Raw genomic sequence first — 19609 nt, forward strand, 5'->3', positions numbered from 1 at the left:
TCTCTCTGCGTCTCAAAAATGAATAAACGTTAAAAAAAATTAAAAAAAAAAAAGAGGGGTCAACAAAAAAGTCAGTTCCACTTAAATCTTTCTAAAGTCTAGTCATTTCAACACTTCAAACCATAAACCTTTCAAGGTTCTGGATGTATATAAATCAGGGTTTTTTTAAAAATTCCTTATTTATTATTTTTGAGACAGAGAGAGCGAGACAGGGTGCAAGTAGGGGAGGAACAGAGAGAGGGAGACACAGAATCCAAAGCGGGATCCAGGCTCTGAGCTCCCGACGCGGGGCTTGAACTGTGAACCACGAGATCATGACCTGAGCCGAAGTCAGATGCTTAACTGACAGAGCCACCCAGGCACCCCTAAATCAGTTTTTTTTCATGGATTTAAGTCTCTCCGCAAGAAAACCCCTCCTTTGTAAAGATCTGACGAACAGAATCAGATAATTAACCTTATTTTACACAGTGTATACTCCTGAAGGGTAAATATTTTCCAGGCAGATAAAAAGCAACCAACTGTTAGCCAAAGATAGCGGCAGACCAGTTTGCCGGCAGAGTCCAGTAAAAAGACCCCATGCCTTCTGAAATCAGATTTTGACTTCAAGTTGGGAGGTCCCACGTGATACTCACAGGTGGAAAAAGACATCTGTGCGTTTTCACGGTGGCTATACAACTGAATACTTGAAAGAAGAGATTTGGGGAAGAAATGTATATGAATGTGATTTTGATATATTTTCATTGTCACCGGTAGAAAAGCGCAAGACTGAAAATAAATCATGTGAGGGCCCCTTACTGATCTAAACGATAGCTTCTTTTTTAAAAACCCAAACCGAAACACACGCGTCACCCACAGAGAACACAAAGGTTTTCTCTCTGTTTCCCCCACTTTGCTCCTCCACTTATTAGGACAATTTCTGAAATGCTGCCGAAGGGGCAGCAGCAGTATGACAGGAAAGCAAACTGTGCTTTGCGAGAAGGCTGGATTTTTATTGTTGCATTTTTAGACGAAAGATTTATGCTTATATTTTGGCCCATTTACAATCCATCATAATACTTTGCAGACAAAGTTATGCTCTTTTCCCAATGATCTAGTGACCTTAATCTCTAACATTTTGTGGTTTCCTGTTTGGGGAAATGATTGAACAGCAGCCTAAGCTATTCCAGGCTGCACAGCATTCCCAGTTGGCCGCTATCTGTCTTAGTTTTGAATGTTCTCCTGTTCACTAATAAAAAAAAAATTTTTTTTAAGAGAAGCTTTCCCTACAGATGCTAAATCAATGAAACTCCTACAAAGCAGCCCTCCACACTTCCTCTCCTGGCCGCCTTACTTATCATTTTTCTATTACAAACTCCAATGTAGCTGGGAGTTCTTTCCTGCCTGACGCAATTAGCATGACCCACCAGTGCCTTTCTCCTGAACAGAAGAGAATTAACTTCACTAATATCCACTTCGACACAGGGTAATTCCCGAGGGTTTCCCAAAAACTCGACTGCAAAAGAAAAACTGAATTTCAGCTGCGGAGTATAACGTTCAAGAAATGTTCCCGACTGGAGGCAGAGTTGTTATCCTTTCATGGACGATGCCTCAACCCTACCTACCCACCGCTTGTGCTTTTGGCCTTACTTCTTCCTGGGGATTCTGTGGGGATATAGGACTGCCATGCTCAGGAAGCCTGCATCCCCAGGGCCTGCCTAGAGAGGACTGGTGGAAAATTGTGCAACGATCGAATGCAACAGTAGTCACTTCTGCAACCAAGCTGTTCTTCAAAAGGGATGTAATTTGCTTCCAGGTTTAAGGAAAAGGGAAGACAAAGACAGAGGGGGAAATGAACTTAGAATAAACACCCCCATGTGCCTGCCATTCCCCTACCAGCTGGTTTTGCCAAGACGAGTAAAGAAAAACGAAAGGGGAGAAACAAGTTTGAGTGAGTGTCCGGCGATTATACAAATAATGTCTTTTGGCCAAAGAAAATGCTTCCTGCTTTCTTGCAACTTAACTAAATAATTCAGTTGCTTTGTGAGGGGAACAAGAAAGCAAAGCCAACTTGAAAAGGATCCAGCAAGCCATCACTGCGACCCTGAGCTCTTTGAAAGAAAATTTAACTACCTAGAATAGCACACTTAAAATTACTTCTCATAATGACCCAGAATAATGCATTTCCTCCGGTTTGAATAGAAAAGTCATGGGGGCCCACTTGAGGGGATTCTTTACTCGGCTTCTTCTTCAGGGTCTGCTCTCGGAGCCTTTTCCTGATTTCCTAACCTCTTAAGAGTCGTCTCTGACCCTCATTACAATAACTGGATTAACGAACTGAAATTGCTCCCGGAGCAGGACTGTCCATTCCCCCAGACAAGCCTCTCGAGAGAGGAATTGTCCTCCTGGTCATCAGAATGTCAGCTTCAAGATCACACCAAGGGTCATCTCCAAAGACTGTCTCATGCTTGCCCATGTTATTATTCTACTGAAAGGTAGGCCAAGGAGCCAAATCTTTCCTTTTTCCCCATTATTAAATGGACTTCATTAATGAGTACACATTTGCACTCAACCCAAGCAACAAGAAACAGCCCCATGGAACAAATAAAAAATGCTATAATTTATAATAATTAAGTCCACAGATATTGACCTACACTAATCAATACAGTGGCCACCAGCTACATGTGGCTGAAACATGGCTAGTCTAAATTGAGATGGGCTATAAGTCTAAGATACACACTGAAACTGTGATGGCTTAGTACAAAGAAAAGAATGTAAAATATCTCAATAATTTCTTTTTTAATGTTTATTTATTTATTTCGGGAGAGATCATGCGCGAGCAAGCACATATGCAAGCTGGGGAGGGGCAGAGAAAGGGGGAGAGAGAAAATCCCAAGCAGGCTCCCTCTGTCAGCACAGAGCTTAACGCAGGGCTCGAGCTCACAAACTATGAGATCGTGACCCGAGTTGAAATCAAGAGTCGGAGGCTTAACCGACTGAGCCACTCAGGCGCCTCGCTCAATAATTTCTTAATATTGATTGCGTGTTGATAACATTTTGGGTATATTGGGGTAAAGAAATGTTATTAAAATTAATTTCACCTATGTCTTTATACATTTTTAATGTTTCTTCCCGAAAAATTTAAAATTACATATGTGGCTTGCGTTATATTTCTATTGGACAGCCGCCATTATACCTTGGGTTTGGCATACCCTGTGAAGAAAATCTGTCCCTTTGTCAACAGCTGCCAAAGGACAGGCACAACTTCCAAGGACAGCCACTCTTAGAGGAGCAATCAGCAGTTCATTCATTGAGCGGGACAAAGGAAACTGGAAAAGAGTTCATGGGCGGGAGTAGAAGTCGTTCCTACAGCCTCAGTTTTTACAGGAAGACAGGAGCTACGGGACACGTTCGAGTCCCCTTCCAGCTCCCGGTTCCTCCACATCGCGGTCACTCAAGTTCAAAAGCAAATAGCACCGCCACAAAACCGAGTGGGTCCACCAAGGTCTTCGAGAGGACAAAACAGGGAAGCAGAGCCCCTGCCACCGTGCAATGTCACCGTTGCCTGCTCTCCCTTCTGCCTGGGCAGGGCAGAGAAATGACCTCCTGCTGAAGCTATCCCAAAGACTGACAGAAAGCAGCGTGGTCTTGTCACAGGAGAAGTACCAAATAACCTTAACGGGCATCAGTTCAGAAGTGCTCAGACACTCCCAAAGGGAATACGGACAGTGGCAAGGCAGGCCCTCCACTACCCCGTGAGTAGAACACTCAGCAAAGTGCGGTCCACTTCAGATTCCGGCTGGCCTTTGACACGTGTCAACCCGTCCACATTCTCTTCTCCCAGCACAAACGTCCCTTCCAGCCTGAGAAAGTTCCAGTTCCCTGCAAATGAGGATTACTTTGCCTTCATATTAGAAGAGGACAAGAGTAAGTAGGCACCCATCCAAAGAGCCAGAAAAGCCACTCCTATACGTCTAATTCCCAGAGGCTGCGAATATGGTTTCCTCAGGCCGCAGGAAGGGCGCGAACACTGCCTCCCCTTTTGAACCAACAGACAAGGTCCACTGCCACTGAATTAAGTCACATTCTGATGGCAGAAGAGGAAACTCACGTGGAAAAAGCACTAAACCCGGAGTCAGATCCTGGAGGCAAATGGGCTCAAGTGATGATGGCGAAGGTTAGAAAAACTAAAACACTGGCTCTGTATTCTGGCTCCGTCACGGCTGCTAGGTGACTCTCTAACACACAGACCACATAAGCGCCCAGTGCCCATCCACCTACTAAACATTCTCCCACACCGGTTTCCGACGGTCCGGTGTTTTACAACATTTCCGTGATTGTTTTTGCATCTTCTCCTATTATACTATAGCATGAGGACTACAGATGGGGAAGCTACTGCCGTGTGGTGACATTTATTGCACAAGAGATACTCCTCACTGTATCCAGAAAGGACTACTCTCCTCACTCTTTCCCTGTTTATCTTTTCAAGGTAAAGTCAACTCATATAATTGCCTTTATGTCACAGCAGTTGGGTTTCCTGGCAACTGGATTTAAATATGCATTTCTTTGCTTATTGATGTTTAGATCCCTGGAGCCTACCTAGCAAATGGTACCGTCATTTATTATCTTTCTCCTCATACCACCCTCCCCCTGCCGTATTTGGGTAACTCCAGATTAAATTCTATTTTTCCTACCGCCATAAATCACAAATGTGCCTTCTAAAGTTTTGAGCGTGAGGTACCTTCACACAACAAATTAAAGCCCTTGCAACTGATGACGGTGCTTACCAGGCAAAGCAACGGAAAACAAACCAATTTACGTGGCATGTGTTTTCACACACCTTAAAGAAGTAAGAAAATAAAAATAGGTGTTGGTTGTCATTTAAACATTTCATCCCAACATAAATTAATTTTTTAATGTTCATTTATTTTTGAGAGAGAGAGAGAGAGAGAGAGAGAGAAACAGAGTGTGAGCAGGGGAGGGACAGAGAAAGAAGGAGACACAGAATCTGAAGCAGGCTCCAGGCTCTGAGCCGGGGCTTAAACCCACGAACCATGAGATCATGACCTGAGCTGAGGTCGGACGCTTAACCGACTAAGCCACCAAGGCGCCCCTGGTCCCAACATAAATGTAAAGGACAAACAAGAAAAGGTATCAAAAGCATGACAAGTTTGGGTGAAATCAAAGTCTGTTTCATAATTTATGAGTATTCTCTTTCCCTTCTATTCATTGAAATGCTTAAAAATTAAAGGAGCCCAGAAGAAGTTCGGCTCATAAAAACATTAGTACTACTCTTGTACTTGGATTATAACTGAAACAGGAAAAATGAATACATAATGACCTCTGCAGTATAAATTGATTTTCAAATGTATGCTATTTTTGTCTGTAAAGTGGTGGTTGCTTGTCTCTAGGCTACGATTACATAAAACAAATGTCCCAGGATTAGCTTCCCTCTCTTTAGTTGTATTTCACTGGGAGCTCCTTCCTCCTTCCAGAAGCTTTTCATAGAACGGGCGCTGGTATCCCTTCGTTGTCTTCAAAGGGTTTGGAAGAAAAGTGATCACAGCGGCTTACAGTCAACAAAGGCTGACTTTTCCCATCATGCTTTGTGGAAGCTTAGAGTCCAACTAAGAAGTTGAAGGATCAGACCTATTTAAGTGTTAAAGTTTTCTTGGACGCTAGACATTTATCAAATCTAGTTTCCTGGCCACTGTTGCCATAGCCATTTTGCCATCAGAAGATGTCATTAAGGAAAATGTCACAAGCAATTAGAATGACCACTAAAATGAGTTAGATTTGCTAGAAATATCTCCCTTTCAAATTTCTAACTCACATTCACTAATCAGGACCTGCCCATTTCTAAATGAAGATCTTTTGATAGCCTAGGATAAGTTAATAGAACTCTAATGACCTGGGTGTTAAGATTTTTCATCTGGTGGTAAAGCTGAGAAACATTAAGGTCCTGAATTCTGAAGATGCAATTAGTTGAAACTTAATGAGCTGCAGAATGATAAATGACAGGGAAATGTAACTTTATATTTACAATTTCCTGACAAGATGAACTTTCAAACACAGCAAACTGAGCCCTACCCCAGGGCAATTTAACCTTTAAAAATACAAGCATGTGGAGGTAAGAAGTGGCATTTGGAGATGCACCTCTTGAAACTGCAGTGGTCTTCCAATTTAGCAACAGAAGCAACTTCAAATCCAAGGTCACTGCTTTGATTTGGATCCAAATGACCCTTAGGTATAGAGCTGGAACTCCCGTTCATTGAAATAATGGTTTCACACAGGAAATCCACCCCTGCCCCCACCGCCACACACACACTCCCCTTCACATTCTCTCTCTCGTGCACATTTAGTCTTTGAAAATATAGCTTATATATTTTGTGGAAGGCAAGAACTATAACCAGACAGAGAAAGGGAGGTTAAAAATATATTCAGATTTTTCTTTAGAAAAAATATTTTTGGGGGGCGCCTGGGTGGCTCAGTCGGTTAAGCGTCCGACTTCGGCTCAGGTCATGATCTCACGGTTCGTGGGTTCGAGCCCTGCGTCGGGCTCTGTGCTGACAGCTCGGAGCCTGGAGCCTGTTTCAGATTCTGTGTCTCCCTCTCTCTCTCTGACCCTCCCCCATTTATGCTCTGTCTCTCTCTGTCTCAAAAATAAATAAACGTTAAAAAAAATTATTAAAAAAATAAAAAAATTTTAAATGTTTTTATTTATTTTTGAGACAGAGAGAGACAGAGCATGAGCAGGGGAGGGGCAGAGAGAGAGGAAGACACAGAATCTGAAGCAGGCCCCAGTCTCTGAGCTGTCAGCACAGAGCCCGACGCGGGGCTCGAACTCAAGGACTGTGAGATCACGACCTGAAGTCGGACGCTTAACCGACTGAGCCACTCAGGCGCCCCAAACATATTCAGATTTTTAAAGAATCATCACAAGAACAGTGTAATTTCTTTATCAGAAAGGCCTAGGGACCAGGGCACAGGGTTCTACAAAGAGCAAGGTATTCAGAGCTAATAGCTCTTATAGAGTACGGGCTGCATTTCCTAGATTCTAGAGATACCCTCCACACCCTACCACATTTTATTCGTTTAAAAATCAAGATACATCTTATAATCAATGTATGAGAGTATATTTGTGTGTGTGTGTGTGTGTGTGTGATTCTGCTGCAAGAGGAAGGAACATAATACACATAATATAATCAATGGCAATCAGACCGGTGAATTATCTGCAGTTACTAAAATCAAATAGGAGCTCATTGTAAAGACCTATTATGTTATAAAGGAACAAGCCACTTGTCTTGTGTCTGTGATTTTGTCCTTTTTCCTGCCTTTCCTTCCAAGTTTATTGCACACTATGTGGTAGTTGCTATACTAGGCAACTAAATCAGAACATTTGGTGGAGTGGGCCATGATTAGCGTTTTTGTTTTGTTTTGTTTGAGGCTCCCCAGGTGTTTCTTTTTTTTTTTTAATATTTATTTATTTTTGAGAGAGAGACAGAGTGTGAGCAGGGGAGGAGCGGAGACAGAGGCAGACACAGAATCCCAAGCAGGCTCCAGGCCCTGAGCTGTCAGCACAGAGCCCGACGCGGGGCTCGAACTCATGAACCGTGAGATCACTACTTGAGCCGAAGTCGGACGCTCAACCGACTGAGCCACCCAGGCACCCCAAGCCTCCCCAGGTGCTTCTAAAGCAAAAGGAGCGATGTACCCCATAACCAACAAGGAAGTGCAGTTTCACAATGGTAAGAGAAGGGCAAATTAAAGGAAGTAAAATGTATGAAGCAACATCTACTCTCTGCCAAGCCTTTTGACCTTACTTCCTTTTTCCCATGACAATTCTTTCATCATCAAAGTTTACTGAGTGCCCGCTATATGTCAGACACAGTGCTAGGTCTTGTATAGAGTGGTGAACAAGAAGGTAAGATGACTGTCCTAATTATGCTTATTGTCGATGAGATAAATAGAATTTTATAGCTTTGGAAGTGAAAGGGAAAATTTAAATTCTGACACTGAACACAGCCGGATACCACTATCAGGGAGCTGGACTAGAATATGATTTGTAAGGTAAATTTGTTGCCCACCAATAGGCCTATAGGGCCAGGTAGGAAAAGATTATTTTGATGACCTGCTATTTCAGATTATGTCACCAATGTCTACCCGTGAGGAAGAGTGATGGAAGTCTCTGAGAGTAGATGGGTGTCTGTCTTTGCCTCCACGATAATGTCTTGCAAATCTCTGTCATATGCTGAAGGAGTTTAAAGGCATGGCCATACTAAGCAGCCCATATGCTCAAAACATGGTCAATTAAACCTCTGCAAAGCACTAATCACAGTCTGGCTCCTTCAAAATTTTATTATGAATACTATATATATATATATATATATATATGAATATATTATACTGTATCTGAGGTTAGGAAGCGTAATAATAAACAGACATCCACAAATGCACCAGCCATCCTAAGAACTGGTATGTTACCAATACCATTGAATGTACCCAGAGCACTTCTCTGTGCCAACCCTCTGTCTACCCCCCAGAGAGAACCACTGTCCTGAAGTTGAGGTTTAGAATTTCCTAACTTTTGAAAACAGTTTTGCTACATATATACGTATCTCCAAATAATATGTTATTTATTTTGGCTTGTGTTCGTGGTTCGTTCTGTATGTATTCTTCCGTAGCTACGAGTCCTTATGTTGTTGCATTCATCTGTGGTTTATTAATTTCCTTTAATGACAAAAAATAGCCAAAACTATAAAACCCAAAAGAAAACATAGGAATAAATCTTTGTTACCTCGAGTTAGGCACTGGTTTCTTAGATATACTAGCAAAAGCATTAAGTGACAAAAGAAAACAGAGACAAATTGGACTTCATCAGAATTGAAAACTTTGGGGCTTCAATGGACACCACCAAGAAAATGAAAAGACAGTCCACAGAATGAGAGACAATATTTCCAAATCCTATGCTGGATGAAGGACTAATTAATATTCAGAATACATCAAGAACTCCCACAACTCAACAATAAAAAGGCAAATAACTCAATTAATAAATGGGTAAAGGACTTGAAGAGACATTTCTCCCAAGAATTTACAAAAATGAACAATGAAAAGCACACGGAAAGATGTTCAACATCATTAGTCATTAGAGACACGGCAGTCAAAACCACAAAGGGATAGTTCATACTAAAAATGTCAAAGTGTTGACAAAGATGTGGAGAAATTCAAACTCTCATCCATTGCTGGGGAAATTGCAAAATGGCGCAGCCACTTTGGAAAGTTTGGCAGTTCTTCAAAATGTTAGATGTAGAGTTACCATATGACCCAGAAATTCCATTCCTATGGATATGGCCAAGAGAATTGAGAGAGAATCGAAAACACATGTCCACACAAAAACTTGCACATGAATGCTCATAGCAGCATTAGTCATAATAATCAAAAAGTGGGAACAACTGATGAATGGATGAATAAAATGGGGCATATCCATGCAACGGAATATTATTTGGCAATAAAAATGAATGAAATACTGACACAAGCTACGTGGATGAACCTGAAAGTATTATGCTAAGTGAACGAGGCCAGTCACAAAAGGCCACATGTTACAGGCTTCCATTTATAGAACAATGTCTAAAATAGGCGAATCCATAGAAAGGGTAGAGTAATAGTTGCTGGGAGCTGAAGAGAGGGAGAATGTGGGCGTTACTGCTAAAAGATGAGGGATTTTTTGGGACATGACGAAAATGTTCTGAAATTAAATAGTGGTAATATCCTAAAAACCACAGATCTGAACATTTTAAATGGGTAAATTCTGCAGTATGTGAAGTGTATCCTCAATAAAGCTGTTATATAGTACAAAGAATTTCTATGTACCCTTTATGTAGCCTTCAAATTATTAACATCTAACATAATCACCATGAACTCATTAAGGCCAGAAAATTAATATTGACATAAACCATTTCCTATTCTACAGATTTTATTCAAAATTTTCCATTTGTCACCTAATAAGCTTTTGAGGGTCCTAGATCCAATAAAAGGTCATGCATTGTATGTATTTAGGTTTCAAGTCTCCTTAGTCCCTCAGGTTGGGTTTTGTTTGTCTTCTTTTCTTCTTTCTCTCCTCCTTCCTTCCTTCCTTCCTTCCTTCCTTCCTTCCTTCTCTCTCCGCCTTCTTCTTCTTTCTCAACCTTCTTCCTCTTCTTTCTCTTCATCCTCTTCCTCTTCTTCTTCGTCTTTGGTTTTTCGTGACCTTTTGACCAGTACTAGCAATTATTTTGTGAAATGTCCCCCAATTTTGGTTTGCCTGGTGTTTCCTCATGATCAAATTCCTCTTAGACATTTTTTGAAAGAATATCACATTAGTGTTATTGTGTCTTCTTAGTACAATACATCGGAGGCATATAATATTGATCTGTCTCATTAATGGTAATGTTAACTGAGATCATTTGGTTCCTACATGCCAGGTTTCTCTACTGTAAAGTTACTAATTTTTTCCTTTCATCATAAATATTTTGAAGGGGAATACTTTGAGACGACATTGATACCCTGTTTCTCATCATAGTTTCCCTCACTGAATTTAGCATCCATTAGTGATTCTTGCCTGAAACAACTATTACTGTACTATTTGCCAAATAATGATTCCATTATTCCTTATACATTTAGTAATGGGAACATCCCTCCATTCATTTTTTAATTCATTTGTTCATACCATAATGGACTCTGATTCTAAAGCAATGTGTATTCTGTTTTATGAAACAGAATAATCCTTATTGTAGGCTTTTGGTAGATTTTTTATCAAGTCAAGGAAGTCTCATACTGTGCTAAGCTGAATAATCGCCCTTTCTCAAAAATACTCAATCCTAATCCCTGGTACCTGTAAATGTTACTTTATGTAGCAAATAAAAAAGGAAGAAAGGAACAGAGGAACAAAGGAGGAAGACACACTTTGCAGATGTGACTAAATTAAGCATTTCGGGAGATTATCCTGGATTATCCAGAATGTCCCTAAATGCAGTCCCTAAAATGCCTCCTTATAAGAGGGAGGCAGAAGGATATTTGACCATAGACCAGAAGAAGTCAATGTGACCACAGAGACAGAGATTAGAATGATGTGGCCACCAGCCAAGGAATGCTAAGAGCCACCAGAAACTGGAAGTGACAAGGAATGTGTTATCCCACAGAGCCTCTAAAGGGAATGGGTCCTTGCTGACACTTTGATTTCTATTCTCCAGAACTATGAGAAAATAAATTTCTGTAGTTTATGCCATCAAGTCTGTGGTAATGGTATTATAGTAGCCATAGGAAACTAATACAGATATTGTTACTAGTTTGCCAAAAATCTTATTGTAAGTGCATTTTAATTCTATCAAATCCACTTTTCGCATCTATTTAGATGAAACAAAAATGTTTTTCTTTTTTAAAATTTTAGTGTGGTGGGGCACCTGGGTGGCTCAGTCCGTTAAGTGTCCAACTTCAGCTCAGGTCATGATCTTGCAGTTTGTGAGTTTGAGCCGCATCTCAGGCTCTGTGCCGACAGCTCAGAGCCTGAACCGTGATCCGGATTCTGTGTCTGCCTCTCTCTCTGCCCCTCTCCTGCTTGCACTCTGTCTCTGTCTCTCTCAAAACTAAACATTTAAAAATTAAAATTTTAGTGTGGTGAATTTTATGATAGAATTTTTCTTTTTTTTTAATTTTTAATGTTTACTCAGTTTTGAGAGACAGAGACAGAGTGTGAGCGGGGGTGGGGGCGGGTAGCAGAGACAGAGGGAGACACAGAATCCAAAGCAGGCTCCAGGCTCTGAGCTGTCAGCACAGAGCCTGATGTGGGGCTCGAACCCATGGACCTTGAGATCATAACCTGAGCTGAAGTGGGCCGCTTAACCGACTGAGCCACCCAGGTGTCCCTATGATAGAATTTCTAATACAAAAGTGTCCTTGTATACACGGGATCAACTAAACTTGACCTTTTTTATTCATTGGTAGATCAGGTTGTTTTAATATCCTGTTTAGGATTTTTACATACATGCCCATAAGTGAGATTGTTCTAGAGTTTTCCGTCTTCTTCCTGAAATGTTTTTGGTAACAACATGATAGTGCCCTAGAACAATTTGAGTAGTATTTTCTTTTTTTCTGTTCTCTGTAAAAAAGTCTGTATAAAATTAGATTAATCTAGTTCATGAAAGGCAGAATTTACATATACAACCCTGTTGGTATGGTGTTTTTTTGTGGTGCAATTTTCACCTATTGACTCAATTTATTCAATGGTTAAGGACCATTACGGTTTTCTATTTCTCCTTGAATCAGTGTTTGTAAATTCTATTTTCCAAGAATTCTGCCCATTTTATCTGCTTAAAATTTGTTGCCATAAGTTTTTTTTCTAGTGATACTGCATTACGTTTTAAATCACTATACATGTAGTTTTCATCCTTTTTTGAACGTTACATTTTTGATACCTAAGTGACACAGATTTACATTTTCATTTGTATTTTTTGACATTTTAATGTATACTGTTATTTTTGATTTTTAATTTTTTTTTTTCAACATTTATTTATTTTTGGGACAGAGAGAGACAGAGCATGAACGGGGGAGGGGCAGAGAGAGAGGGAGACACAGAATCGGAAACAGGCTCCAGGCTCTGAGCCATCAGCCCAGAGCCCGACGCGGGGCTCGAACTCACGGACCGCGAGATCGTGACCTGGCTGAAGTCGGACGCTTAACCGACTGCGCCACCCAGGCGCCCCTGTTATTTTTGATTTTTAAACTAATTGTATATGGGCAGAGAATACGGGCTGTATGATGCAAATTCTTTAAAATATTTGAGACTTGCTGATTATGACGTTTAGAGATTTATATACATTCATTAAATCAAGCTCACTAATCATATTGTTCAACTCTTCTCTGTCTTACTGTGTTCCATTTTGGTTAATTTCTTCTAACCCGTGAATCTTATTGGCAGCAATGTCTAATCTGTTCTTTATCGCAAGCACTGGGCTTTAAATACAACAACTGTATTTTTCATTTGTAACAGCTCTTACTGGTTCTCCTTCAAATTGGCCTAGCCCTACTTGATGGTTCCTTGTTCACTGCTTATTTTCAACTCCATTTCTATGTGTGTAAATATTTCATACCTAGTTATTCTCTATTCTGTGCCTCATATTTCCTACATCGGAGGTGCCTTGGATAGCTCCACATTTTATAATTGCTTCCGCTTATCCTCAGCAATGGGTAGCCTGTTTCCCAGCATACTGGGTGATTTTTGATTATGAGATTACATTTGTGTCAAACTTAGCTAACAAAAATCTGAAATATTTTGTTTTTCTTTTCTGGTTTTTTTTTTTTCCGGTTTGTTTTGTTTTTCGCTTTGAGGTCTCCTTCGGTTAAAAGCATCACAATCACGTTTGTTGTAATTTGCTCTGAATTTAGTTGTATTTCAACGAAAGGGTCTTTCAGTGTCTGCTTTATCATTGTGCTGGAAGCAGAAAATGAGTCTACCTTTTATCAACTCTACTGGTAACTATCTTTTTCACTAGGCAGACAATCAAGTCTTTTCGCTTTTTAACTCATAAGCTTTCCTTCTTAGAGCAGTTTCGGCATACAGCAAAATACAACAGACAAATCCATTACATCCCCTATCCCCGCGTACGCACAAACTCCCCCACCATCGACTTCCCCCACCACAGTGGTACATTCGTTACAACACATGAACCTACACTAACACATCATTATCACTCAAAGCCCCTAGTTTCCATTAGGGTTCACTTGCGGTATTGTGTACTTTATGGATTTTGACGAATGTATAATGACATGTCTCCATCACTGTAAGATCATACAGAATAGTTTCACTGCCCTAAAGATCTTCTACACCCTGCCTATTCACCTCACCCTCCTCCCTAACCCCTGGCAAGAAGTGAACCCGTTACTGTCTCCATACTTTTGTCCTTTTCAGAATCTCATATAGTTGGAACATACCGTATGTAGCTTTCTCATACTGACTTCTTTCATTTAAGTTTCCTCTATGTCTTTTCATGGCTTGATAGCTCATTCTTTTTAGCGCTGAGTAATACTGTCCATTGTCTACACTACAGGTCACCTGCTCACCTACTAAAGGGCATCTTGTTGCTTCTAAGTTTTGGCAATCATGAATAACGCTGCTACAAACATCTGCATGAAGGGTTTTGTGTGGACATGAGTTTTCAACTCACTTGGGTAAATACCCAAGAGTATGATTAGTGCATCGTACGGTAAGAGTTGTTTAGTTGTACAACAAACACACAAATGGACTGCCAAGGTTCTGTACAAATTTGCATTCCCACCAGCAATGAATAAGAGTTCCTATTACTCCATATCCTCCCTAGCACTTGGTGTTGTCAGTGTTTTGGATTTGGGTCATTTTAATAGGTATGTAGTGGTATCTTATGGTTTAAATTTGCAATTCCCTAATGGCATATATCATGTTGAACATGTCTGCATATGCGTCTATCCCACCTGCATATCTTCTTGAGTGAGGTGAAGGTCTTAAGACTGGGCCTGGTAGTTCAGTTGGTTAAGCGTTGGACTTTGGTTCAGGTCATGATCTCATGGTTCATGGATTTGAGCCCCGGGTCAGGCTCTGTGCTGACAGCTCAGAGCCGGAGGCCTGCTTCAGATTCTGTGTCTCCCTCTCTCTCTGCCTCTCCCTCGCTCAAACCCTCTCTCTGACTCTCAAAAATGCATAAACATTAAAAAAAATTTAAAAAAAAATTTTTTTTTTCAACGTTTATTTATTTTTGGGACAGAGAGAGACAGAGCATGAACGGGCGAGGGGCAGAGAGAGAGGGAGACACAGAACCGGAAGCAGGCTCCAGGTTCTGAGCCATCAGCCCAGAGCCTGACGCGGGGCTTGAACTCACGGACCGCGAGATCGTGACCTGGCTGAAGTCAGATGCTTAACCGACTGCGCCACCCAGGCGCCCCAAAAAAAATTTTTAATGAAAAAACAAAAAGACTTGGGTCCATTAAAGTCTTTGACTATTTTTTTTTTAATGGGGTTGTTCATTTTCTTATTGTAAAAACTTACAGTGCAGGCTTTCCTACCCTGGCATTGGTTCCTATGGAAGTTTCTGCTTGGATTAAGTTGTGGTATTGGCCTCTTTCTAATTTGTGGAGAAGTGGTTTGCCCTCTGACCTCACTTCTCTCACAGATCTAAGAAGAGTTGTTGACTTTTCAGTTTGTTTAACTTTTTACTTGTTCTTGGGATCGAGTGGTAACTTCTAAGCTCCTTACATGCTGGACTAGAAACCAAAAGTCTGTTAAGTCTTTCTTATTTTTGTGTTTTCCGGGGTTTCCTATATAACTTTTATATATAGCACATGCTTAAGGACTTTTGCTAAAATTTGTTGAACATCATTGATAATAGTTTATATTTTCAAGTACTTTCTAACCATCAGTCACTGTTCTAAGTGTTTTCACATACGTAATCTATTTACGTTCTCACAAGAACTCACCTACAAGTGCTATGATTATTCTCCTTTTATGGATGAGAAAGCTGAAGAACAGAGAGTTTAAGTATCTTCCTCCAAGGGGACACAGCCAGTGAATGGGGAACCAGAATTCAAACTCAAAATATTTGAGAACCCATGCTCATAACCACCATTCTCTACAACACAGCTGACTCCTAAAATTCCTGATAATATTGTGACTTCGATTTAATCACGAAGAATTCCAATAGTCCGAGAGATTATTTCTCTTCCTAGTTATTTTGAAAACTGCTAATATATTTCAATTTACTGCCCAAAGATCTGAAGTTAATGAAAGAGAATGACTTTGAATACACATTCCCTGTAAGGCATTGCTAGAAAATGATTATATGTTTATGCAGTCCACACAGAAACTGATGTGGCCAGGAGTTCTATTAGTTCCCAGAAACTGTCGAAGGTCTCCTCAGCCCATCAGAGATACTTCGTGTTGCTGAAAGTGAATCTAGTACCGGAAAAAGACCTCCAAGTTCCTATGAATCGAAACATGTGCACTGTTTTCTATGACAAATTAGCACTGAGACTTGCATAAATATAACTTTGAGGGTACTAATGTTTTAAGCCAACGTAGGTTGTTCTGATTCTATTGCATATACATTGAGGTTCACCACCATTAACAGACAAGCCAAAGATCATTGTTGCCCTGGAGGCAACCTCAGCTGTAGCAAAATACATAGTCTGCTTTAGAAGCGCCATTTTGTAGTCTGTACTTGGACTGACGGCACATTTTGTTCTCTTTCTTTTTTTTTTAATGTTTTTTTAAAAATTTTTTTTTTTTAATGCTTATTTACTTTTGAGACAGAGAGAGACAGAGCATGAACAGGGGAGGAGCAGAGAGAGAGGGAGACACAGAATCCGAAACAGGCTCCAGGCTCTGAGCTGTCAGCACAGAGTCCGACGCGGGGCTCGAACTCACGGACCGTGAGATCATGACCCGAGCCGAAGTCGGACGCTTAACCAACCAAGCCACCCAGGCGCCCCTTGTTCTCTTTCTCTATGGAAACATGGTTTATCTGTACCACTAATCTATTCTCTTTTTTATCTAACAACTGATTCAGAGCTTCAAGTCTCAGAAATATTCTGATTTCATTAAAATTCATATTGGTTGGTTTAAGACACATGGGAAACAAGGACAGAGAAGTCTACATATCAAAATATTGGGTTGTTTTTAGTCAATATAGTCTTTATCAGTTACGATAACTGGATACTCCATGGATACTCTATGGCAATTAGCCAATATCAGGAGAGTTTATATTCTCAGGGGAGATGCACAGTCCACCCTATCCTCACGTGGTTGAGAAAAGAACCACATTCTAGTTAAATGTATACAGTGAGAAAATGTATCTCCCAAGGGCACAAAAAATGTACAAACTTCCTTATTTGCTCTCCCCTCAAAAAAACCCACTTTGCATTCTTTGATGTTATATTATAGTCTATTGTTTATGCCTTGAAAACACAAGCGTTCACCTCTTTATGGCCTAATAAATTTGTAGATAAAATCTAATGATTTTTTTTTCAACGTTTATTTATTTTTGGGACAGAGAGAGACAGAGCATGAACGGGCGAGGGGCAGAGAGAGAGGGAGACACAGAATCGGAAACAGGCTCCAGGCTCTGAGCCATCAGCCCAGAGCCCGACGCGGGGCTCGAACTCACGGACCGCGAGATCGTGACCTGGCTGAAGTCGGACGCTTAACCGACTGCACCACCCAGGCGCCCCTAAAATCTAATGATTTATGGAAAAGTTCATAAGATATATTTTCGATGTATCACTAATTTATGGAACTTATTTTTCATTCATTCATTCATTCATTCATTCTTTAGATCTGCTCCAGTGCTGGAAATGACAGCCTGTAATGGCAGTCCAGTGTTCTAAGTGTGCCCACAGTTGTAGAGACAACATGGTCTGAGAGCTTGCAGAAGAGGACAACCAGCTAAGTGCTTTAAACAGGTGTGCAGAGAAGTCTCCAACTGGCAAGCATGAAGGACCCCCCAAAAGAACCAAACACTAGGACGGTTGAAATTCTGACCTCATCCAGCCAGACCCTTTCTTTCCTAGAAAGCATTTCATAAAGTTCTGCAAATTTGTAGTGCATTTGTAGACTGCATGGCATCGGCCTTAGATTATTTTCAGTAAAGGCTGTATGTATGTCTAGGGACTCAAATCATCAAAAAAAAAAATGGGGCCTTCTAGGTCTGGCATATTTCAAAACACAATCGAGTAAGGGTACGTGTGGTGATGGACTCCCTTGCACAGTAATGACAGCTGTAGCCTGAATAATCCTGAGGGAAAGTATTCCTAACAGAGACATCGTAGACCTGTGTATTCCTCATGCAGAAAATGGTCGTAAAGGGTTTGGCTCAAATTAAAGCAATCTATTTGGAGAATTTTTTGACCAGTGGAACTAAAGTATCCTGAGGTGAGGTTGCCTTTTTTCTAATTTATACAATTTGTGCTGGAGAGCAGCTGCCCTGTTTTTGGCTCATCTCAAACATTACTCTTGCCTCTGCCAGGAAATAGAGAGGAAGTGGATCACCTCGGGTGGTGATCTCGATCATGAGCACACTTACCCTGCAGAGCTGGCCCATATACCACGCCTGGGACAGATGATAAGAGCCCAAGAAGATCAGAGAAGGAAGTGAGAATAAAGGAGCAGCAAAGAAATTCACAGGATGACTCTTCCCTCCATCACTTGCTCTTGGTGCCCATCCCTCACGGTGAGAATTCTAGGATCCATGACCCCTTTGCCTGAATTTTCAGGGCTTTACGCTTTCACTTTCCTTTGGTACATCCAGCACCAAATCAGGCAGAACATCTCAGACAACGCAGTACTTGAATTTACACTCCTCAAGACAGAGACTCTTTCTCATTCATTGTTTCAACTTGACAGCCTAGCACGCTCTTGGGCTTAACGTAGATACTGAAAAAATGGTGGCTAAGCAATGGGAATGAATACAATTATTAGGTAAAATGCATCTTTTGGAATAACCAGTTGGCTGCATTTATTCCTGACTTCATGGGGATTAATATTATAAAGCAGGCAATAAGGCAAAACCGGCTTCCACAGGCCAATCAACTTCTTGGCTCTGCTGTACTTCTTTTCTCAATGATGAGAGGTGGCATGTGCCAAAGAGAATTCCATTTTAAGGAACAATCAGGGGACAGTGATTTAATTAGAAGGAAAAAAAAAAACTTAGTTCAACGAAATCAAACAATAGGGGAGCTGTTATTTACATTTGTAAAATATCTTAAAGATAAAAACATGGCGGCCGTCAAATTACAAACAAAAGAAAGTCACTTCTGCTCTAGATAATCTAAAAAGTTCTTGAAATCAACAGGAAAAGAAGTAACCCTCTTACCTTATAATTATCCATGATTTCAGCTAACCATAGCTTAACGGACTTTACTGTATCTTCTCGCATGTACTTTTCAACTTGGGATCCATCACTAAAAGTCCGGTTTCCCACGTGGATGGCTTGTCTCACTTGTGGGAGGGACAAAAATTTCCCATAGTAATTTTGGTCCTCGGGTTCCTGGCGGAAGGAGACATCAGAAAAATATCAGAGAACATGACTTGGTGACAGGAACAACGTGCTGGGAAAGCTTCAAATTTCTCAGAACATAAACCATCATGAACAAGATGAGACGTGGCTGTTAACTCTGGTCTCCACCCTGACATTTTTAACTTGGGGGTTGTGAGGTAATTTAAATGTTACTGACAATAAAACTGGATGATCTGATACCTTCAGAGCCTAATAGCCAATCTGCAAATGCTCGATTTTCCTTTCTCGGTAACGAAACTTCTGCAGTCTAGGACTCCAATCAACAGCTTGAGGCCAAGACCGGAAAAACGGAAGAGGTGGGATTATCAAAAGCAATTTGCTTCTTGTCGGAGGCTCTTCAGGAGGAGGGTCAAACAGACCACAGGAGCCAGGTGGTGGCATGGCGGACTAAAAGCTGGGCATTCTTTTGCATGTTCTTCTGTTTATTAAAACCATACATAGAAAATTATCAGCTAACCATAATTGAAAGGGGGAAATATACCAAGTGTAAAAACAGATGATACCTTATGAAGGACATCAGACAAAAGAAAAGTCGCCCATGATCCTTATTTAAAAAAAAA

General features: G+C 40.8%; 1 protein-coding gene across 1 annotated transcript in view; it reads right to left on the reverse strand.

Annotated features, from left to right (window-relative positions):
• CPVL (carboxypeptidase vitellogenic like) overlaps window positions 1–19609 on the reverse strand; it is a 115012-nt gene that overhangs the window by 42635 nt on the left and 52768 nt on the right. Inside the window, exon 10 of the mRNA XM_043589171.1 lies at window positions 18846–19019. Within this exon, the coding sequence (XP_043445106.1) occupies window positions 18846–19019 (174 nt within the window). The remainder of the gene's footprint in view (window positions 1–18845; window positions 19020–19609) is intronic.

Source organism: Prionailurus bengalensis, chromosome A2 (assembly GCF_016509475.1).
Source record: "Prionailurus bengalensis isolate Pbe53 chromosome A2, Fcat_Pben_1.1_paternal_pri, whole genome shotgun sequence".
Lineage (NCBI taxonomy): Eukaryota > Metazoa > Chordata > Mammalia > Carnivora > Felidae > Prionailurus > Prionailurus bengalensis.